General features: G+C 38.8%; 1 protein-coding gene across 4 annotated transcripts in view; it reads right to left on the bottom strand.

Moving 5' to 3' along the window:
• Positions 1-1287: 1287 nt before the first annotated feature.
• The window catches only part of XPO1 (exportin 1), a 44831-nt gene continuing 38004 nt past the window's right edge, over positions 1288-8114 (bottom strand). For all 4 annotated transcript variants that reach the window (XM_048517681.1, XM_048517689.1, XM_048517671.1 and 1 more), the window contains exons 18-25: positions 7650-7833; positions 5909-6015; positions 5611-5805; positions 4499-4667; positions 4068-4202; positions 3818-3977; positions 3632-3728; positions 1288-2336 (exon numbers count right to left, since the gene is read on the bottom strand). In XM_048517681.1, the coding sequence (XP_048373638.1) occupies positions 2190-2336; positions 3632-3728; positions 3818-3977; positions 4068-4202; positions 4499-4667; positions 5611-5805; positions 5909-6015; positions 7650-7833 (1194 nt within the window). In that variant the 3' untranslated portion in view covers positions 1288-2189. The remainder of the gene's footprint in view (positions 2337-3631; positions 3729-3817; positions 3978-4067; positions 4203-4498; positions 4668-5610; positions 5806-5908; positions 6016-7649; positions 7834-8114) is intronic.

Below are 8114 nucleotides of genomic sequence, written 5' to 3'. Positions count from 1 at the left end.
CTCACTGATACTATTTATAGGCTAAGACTTACCAGGAACGTCCCCAGCAGTCTCATGCACAAATAATATCTAGATAAGAGAACAAAGGAATCAGAGCAGGATGCTAAATGGCAATGCACAAGAGCAAGCAGTATAGCTATTCTGACTGCTTTGAAATCATAGTCTTAATATTTCAGAAGACACTGTAGACTACGAGTACTCTAATAGTGCAGGGTCTGGAACAATTTCTATTCGGGAACATGCAGTGTATTAATATTTGGGATTATGGATGTCGGGGTGGGTTTTGTGTTGGTTGTAGTTTGAGATACCACAAGACATCTGACTACATAACATGTCCAGGGTACTTCACACATTCACCTGGTCATCATGCATACTACCTACCTAGCAAAGTCTGCATATTCACTAGTTCATACATAAAATGTTCCACATCTTTCACCAACACTTGAGAGACCAGGTACTGCACAAATGCTGCTTATGTTGCTGGTGTATATATAAAGATCAGAATTCATGTGCAATTTACTGACTTTACCACATTTTCATTCTTCACTAAATGAACCTACATAGCAACACACCTATGCCAGCCACCTTTATAAACACATTTGTTTTATCAAAATGTGGCAAACACTTTCATTGGGCAAGTATTAGCTGCCGCTATTAATTCCTACCAAAAGGCTGCGCCAAACTATAGAACTCTAAATAAAACATCATGTGCAGACAGGAAAGTTTCACGTAGCCCTTTCAACCCTAAACTGACATTAAAGGTAACTAATTCATTATGATACTCAGTTTTTATATAAAAGACGGAACACTAATAAATCTACTCTCATTTTCTTTAACAATGGTGCACAATTTTTTTCTTTTTGAATTGGTGACACAGTCCTGGGATTGCAGGCAATATGGTTGCTGAATTTTCAAGAAAACCTCAGACAAACTGACTTGAGTTTAATATACAGAACATTCTAGAAAAATGTTAAAGGCAACATTGATATTACCAAATGTTGTCATTTTTGGTTTTGGTAATGAAATGCATGCTTGAGAAAAGCCACGCCACTCTCCGGTGAAAAAAATATAACATGGTAACGTTGGGCATTTACGGATATGTGTTGAAAACCAATTTGCCAAGCAACAACCATGGTGGAAGTTGCTCAGTGTTGTGCAGCAATTATAGAAGTATCTGCCAAGTGCATATTTTGCATGTCCTTATGGGATTTTACTTCACCTGCTCTATTTGAACTATAAAGGCGATCAGAGCATTTTAATCCAATGAAGCAATAAAGCCAAGGAAAATAAATGTAAACCAAGTTTATTTCGCTTTTTAAGTAGTGTTCTTAAAGCACTACAGCATGGTAAACAATGTAAATTAGTAGAAGTCATCTCAAAAGCCAGAGTTCTTCTTTTAATGAGCTTGTTAAAAAGATGCAGCCTATTCTAACAGGATAAATATTTTAACCATTTCACTTCGAGTTAATGAAGGCTCACAAATGAGCAACACTCCTCATTGAGGAAAACAAAAAGCTGTTGTCGACAAAGCGACAGCACACACACAAAAACAAAAGAACTGTGTAAAAATAACTAACTGTACTGTGTTCCCATAACTTTTTTCCAAGTTGCTTTACAATGGGATGATATGCACATGATCTTGCCGCAAACTTGCCATACGACTTGCAAATACCGGTAAGCCTAGCCTTGCCACTCAGCCTCAAAGCTGCTCTGGTCTGATATCGCACCACCCACCCCTCTATTCCTTAACAATTAATCTGATGGATTTACTAATTACTCTTTTCTTTTAGACTGCAGCGCAGGCTAGAAAGAAAGTGATCCCTAATTTAAAAAAAATCTGTGTTCTAACTGGAAAAATGTATAATTTTTGCAATAGACTTTACAAGTTATATGTTTTGCCTCTTTTACCCTTAGCCACAAAATGGGCATGAAGTGTTTTTATTTTTTTAAATTGCCTTATTTCTCAACTTCATGCAAATCTAAATAAAGATGACCAAAACAAAAAAGCTTAAACAATGGAAGGATATTTCACAGAAAATTTCTTATACAAAAACACATAAGAAAAAAGGGCCACTAGGTGACATCTTAAATTTACAAATTGGCATCATTTTGGTCAACAAATCTCCAAGTCCTGTTTTCTTCTACAACAAAGCAGCTGTACAGAAAGAAAACAGTATAACTGGTTATTTTTAATCACACATTTCCTCAGGAATTTCATGTGGATTAAGGATGCCAGGGACAGACATCTGAAGTTTGTGTTTCTCCTCCTGAGCCTGTCGAAGAGCTGTTTCTCTTTCTTCCAGGAATAAGTCAGATGTGTCTTCACCAGCAAATTCCTGCAGAAATAAGATGTAGAGAGGCCATGATAATCCAAACATAGTAAAACACGCGAAGGACTAAAGAACATATAAAATTTCAAGCAGTCTCAAAACTTAAAAGAATCTGCATGTTTTGACATCTGTACACTGCTATTGTATATTTTAGAAAACAGATGATCCTGTTTATACAGAATCCTCTTCCCTGGTGTACTGCTGATGATCACTGTAGCTCCATCAATATTTCCACCCTCAGATTTCCTGCTCCTGATTGCCTCTTTGTGACTGGGAAGCTTTCCCAGAAGAATTAGCATGGCGCTACCACATTTTTTTCTTAAGTCTCCTATTCCATGAACCCTACTAGAACAAGCTACCTTTGCATCAGTTATTTTGTCTCCGTGTCAGTTTAGATTGCAAGCACCTTTTTTCCTACCATTCTTCCAAGCTTACGTAGCTTCTCCTCAATTCGAGCTATTTTAATGAAAAAGTGAGGACGAAAGAGAATGCCATGAGAGCCCAAAGTCACCCAGTAAACTTCATGGGTGGGGGAGGCAGTTTGGAGAACTGGTCTTTCCCATCCTAGTCATAATTCTTTCATTATTGTATTACTCAGTAAAGCACCAAGTGCAACAATGATGTCATACAAAAGGATCAAATAGTGTTGATCCAAAATTTCCACAGGACTGTGTCTCTTGCTTCCTATTTGAACACTTCCATGTTGAAGTCTCCCTGCGGGGTTAAATTTACAAACCAAAATAGTGCAGGAGATGCTACCAGCGTTTACCAATATGGAAAATATTCTTGGGAGCAGGAAAAAAAAAGATACAGAATAGGAAACATGCTTTTGTAAAATACATGTCTATACCCTTTTCAGGATAAAGATGACAGGAGATGTATGCAGCAATCTGCCACATCTTCCTGTGTTGTACCGCTCTGCTAGGTCCTAGTGCCTGTCTCCCCCACTTCTGATTCTCTGGCAAAATTTTAAAATCTTATTGAAGCGCAGCTGCTGTCAAAACCATTATTATCTGTACCAGGAAACACATCACTTGATAAAACAGAATTTATATTCCTTTGGCTGCCTATTAGTGAGACCCCCAAAGACCACTGAACTATAAATAAGTTCCAGGAAGAAGATGCGGATGGATTTAGAATTCTACTCCAGTCTTTTGGTGGAAAAGAATTTAGCTGGGTGATATTCGTTAGAACATGAAGAAGATAAGAAACTATTGGCCATGTTTTAACAAATCATTATTTAATCTATGCCAATCTCAGAGGTTTTCAGAGCAAAACTGAAAAAGGAAGTCCAGACATACCTTTATCTGCACCAGGAAGTCCCTAAGATGTTCCTTGAAAGCAGGAATATCCTGATTTAAACTGAAGAGTCCTGTTACGAACAGCTTAACCTGTGCACTAAGATTTAACACAGAGATCAGCCAATTAATAAAATGAAACAATGCTTACGCAAGCTGTACCAGTAGTTCAGATATTAACATACTTACTCTTGCAGATGAGGAAATGCTGATTTAAGGAGATTAGCAACATACTCCTGAATAAACATTTGGTTGTTCACTGGATTTCCAGGGTTTAGAGGAGTACTTATTTTTCCCTCTTCTACTAAGTTGAACATGTATGCAAGGATTGATGCATGCATCGTCAAACCTGGTTGAAGAACACAACAGCAATATTAAGAGCTTGAACTAACATTTCTACTGACTGTAGCAAATGCAGGCCTTTCCTCCCCTTTCTTACCAGCAGTGTGAGATGTGTCCGTTACAACAGAGAAAATGTGTTGGAGAATATCACAGAAATAAGTCTGATAAAAACTCTGAGCAGCAGCTTCTTCTTGTGCAACATTTTGTAAGAGAGTATAGAGAATCTGAAGGCCTGAGAGAGAGAGAGAGCACAAAAGACTGCAGGTGAGACCGTTGAATAACTTTGGCATAACTGCTACAGAGCTGGATACTGGTTAATTTCACTGGCACAAGGGGAATATGAACTATGCTACCTAAGTCAAGTCTTGAAACTGGTCAAGCACAAGAACTAAATAGAAAACAGACAGGCAAATCTGAAAATGCAGGTTTCAATCTACTTGCCAGTAAACTCTGGTCAGAGTTGATTGTGGAGCTCAATAAACTCTAGTTTAGGTATGCAAATTTTGAAAACAAACAAGGCTTATTCACCTGTATCAGCAACATTTCTCATAGTGTGCTTGAACGCCCAAATTATAGAGTCCAGTACAAGCTTGAACTGTGCAGGTGGAATGGCCAGGAATGCTGGGAAGCAATGGGAGTTTACTGCTTGTAGTAGTAAGAAAAAATTTGTTCTATGTTCAGGATACTCTTCAAAGTCCTATTAGCAAGTGAATAAAAGAATAGAAAACCATATTCTATATCTTGTCATGCATATGCTGCTCTAGCAGGCAAGAGGAATCACTCACAACATTCTTCCTTCCATCCCAAATAGCAACACCAAAGAATTTAGTCTTCAAGACAGCAGCATTATAACTATCATGCAGTTTTGTTTAACAGCCAAGGGTCCTCACTGAAAACTAGTTTCAATATAATGCAAACCAAGTTTCAATGTGTAGTGAAGTCCTCATAATATCAATTATACAAGTTAACACTGACTGATACTTAAATGTATTCATTCAACTTGATTGTTTGGTGTGTGTACATTTTCAGTTAAAGTTTTTTCTAAAGAGACAGGTGCCCTATAAAACTCTGAACATTGCTGCAACTGTACCTTTTGCAGAAAGGCAACTAAGAATTTACCAGGGGTTATTATTTCTAGATTCTAACTTAGTCTGTTCCTTCTCCTCAGAGAAGATGGCATCTGGGTTGCCCAACACATATTTGGGTGTTTACTGAGGAGAGAAGGGCAGTGACAGTGCTAATTGGAGGAATGTCTCCCTGAGGCATTCAGTTTGCCCTCAATGTTTCAACAACTGTGTCAAGAATCCCTCTGATATGCTGTGATAGAGCCTTCCAATCTGGTTTCCTGGGCCTAGTTCCTCCCTTGTCTGTTTTACCTATCCCTTGACAGTAATACTGGGGTTAGATCCAGACCAAATCGGCCATTTCCAGCAATTCCTTCCTACTGCAGACCCCCCTCAGTGTCAAGGGTGACCTATCCCTTATCATCAGCACTGTGGAGATACTTATAAATGCTTCCTGTCTAACATTTACAAGAAAATGTAATGCCAGAAAGTGCCAGAAAGCTTCCACAACTTGGACACTACAGTAGAATTTCAGCATTAAAAGAAATACAGAGATAAATACTTCTACAGCATTACCTTGTTGATCATATTTAACGTGCATTCAAAGACAGCATCAAATATTTGAGGTATTTCAGCAGTAATATGTCCCCCCAGTTTGTTTACTATGATAGCCATCGTACTAAGTACTTCAGGCTCCCTGGCAGCTGGAACATTCCTCTGGTAATCAATAAGAACTGCATCCAGCAAAGGTGGAACAAAGTTTTCAGCTACCTGGAAAAAAAAAACACCAGAGTAATATTTTCAACATAAAATTCAAGTTTATGTTTCGGATTGTAGTTTGTTGAGGCTGTCGTATTTACAAGTTCGTACTTACCATCTGAGGATCATTGGATCGGCTCACCCAGCCAGAAATTAATTTTAATGTTTCCCTTTTCACAGTTCTCATACTTCTGATCAGGGGCTGTTTTGTGACCATTTCACCTGAAAGTGTTTGACAACACAGTCAAGAACACAGACTTTGAAGAATAAAATATTGCAGAGAGCCCACACTTTAATATAGGATTGCCAGTAGACTCGCCAGTAGTCTTACAAGTCAACTTCACTTTTGGGCACAAAGATTTTGCAGCTCCACTCTGGTACAAATTATTCTTAGCCTTCGTCCTGTTAATTTTCCTGTCAATGCTGAACTTAACCATGGTTTAATATTAAATAGCGCTTTGAAACCTGCTTCAGTTCCTCTAGTCCCTTAACTAGGATGGTATGTACATCCTCTGCAAAGAGCCACACTCTATTGCTGGCTGGAGGATGTGCAGAAACCATCTTTATCAAAGCCTGTACTGTGAGGACCTGTTATCACCTGGCAGTGTTTCAGGGTCTATGGAGAACCTGTGTAGTGTAAAGTGTTCGACTAGAATCCGAGAGATTCAGATTCAAATCTCTATTCTGCCCTGAAGTCAGTCACTCTCACATCCTACCCCAGGGGTGTCCAACTCTTGGTACTTCAGATGTTCATGGACTACAATTGGCCATGCCAGCAGTGGCTGATGGGAATTCTAGTCCATGAACATCTGAAGTGCTAGAGTTGGACACCTCTAGCCTACCTTATCTCATAGGCTTGTTGTGATGATGGAACGGAAGACAGATCATATGAGCTGTCTTGCGCTTCTTTGAGAAAAAACAAAATTAAAATACACTAGCTAGGCTTACTTAGTCAATTTTAAAACCAATTTTGAAATATAAGGCTACAGATGTACATGAAGAATAAAAATAATCCTCAAGCAAGTTTATTAAGATAAGCAATGCCTCAAAAACAATACACAAAATACCTGGTATTCTTTCTATACTTGTTATTCAGAGTGATATTTGAGGCAAACTTCCATGAATCTGTTCTGCTTCTCAGATTGGCCTACATTTTTAATGCTATGTAAAGACCATGTAGAGCAGAAATTGGGAAGGTGAGTGTACATTTTTAAAACAAACAGCAAACCATGGTTAAGATACCAAAGTTAGTTGTGTACTGACTGTCAAAGGAAGCCTAAATTGTTTCCAAATGAGCCATATACCTTAACTGCCTGGATTCAATGATATGGAAAATACTATCATTCTCAAGAGGGAAACTGTACTGTTTTACCTTCAGCTTAGTGAGTTATAATTTATTTAGAACTAAACCATGCTTTTTGATGTGAAGAAATTAGAACAGATTAATTTCACACCCTTCAATAGTTTCCCTGACCACAGCATGCAACATATCAAGGGCATGCTTACCTCATGGATTGAATACATCACACTCATAATTCTCCCATCTTTTAATTCTACTCTAACCCAGTCCTTGTTCTGTTCTTCAACTGATAATCACTGGGCTTCTCCCACCACCAGACTAGCCAAAATTTTCCACTGGTGAAAGACAGAAGAGACCTCTTCAGACCACTGAAAAGGATAAGCTAATGGATCATAAGGGCAGTGGTGTCAAAAACTAAATAAGATAGGGGCTATAGAGGAAGGAAACTGGGTGAGATTGAGTGGAAAAGCTGGAAGGATGCCAATCCTAACTGGGATTTGCTATTTTAAGACTATTCCAAACAAAGACATCAAGATGAGCTATGTAAGACTCTTACCGTTTGCCTGAATAGCTGCAGAAATGTTTTCACTTAGGCACTTGTACACATTCAGCATATCCAAGTAGATTCTTCCCAGCTGAATCACAAATGGATGCCCAACAGCTTTACATGCTCTCACATTGGTTTTCAGGATGCTACCCAACTGTTTAACAGTTTCAGAGTCCTTTAGGATGTCAACATTCTGATGACAGAGATAAACAACGTTTACATATATGACATTAGAACCTCAGAACCCTGCTGGATCAGACCGGTGGTTCATCTCTAGTCCAACTGTGGCCAACCAGTTACTCTGGAGAGCCAACAACAGGGAACAGAGGCCAGTGCCTTCCCCTGGTTTGCTGCCTGGCACTGGCATTCAGACATTTACTACCTCTGAACGTGGTGGTTTCTGTAAGTCAGCGTGGCGAGAAGTCACAATATACCTCTGTCTGTTTTCCAGGAATCAAACCCCCTTTAAAGCCA

The sequence above is a fragment of the Sphaerodactylus townsendi genome, linkage group LG01 (assembly GCF_021028975.2).
Source record: "Sphaerodactylus townsendi isolate TG3544 linkage group LG01, MPM_Stown_v2.3, whole genome shotgun sequence".
NCBI classification, from domain to species: Eukaryota; Metazoa; Chordata; class Lepidosauria; order Squamata; family Sphaerodactylidae; genus Sphaerodactylus; species Sphaerodactylus townsendi.
This window is presented reverse-complemented; position numbering and strand designations above follow the sequence as displayed.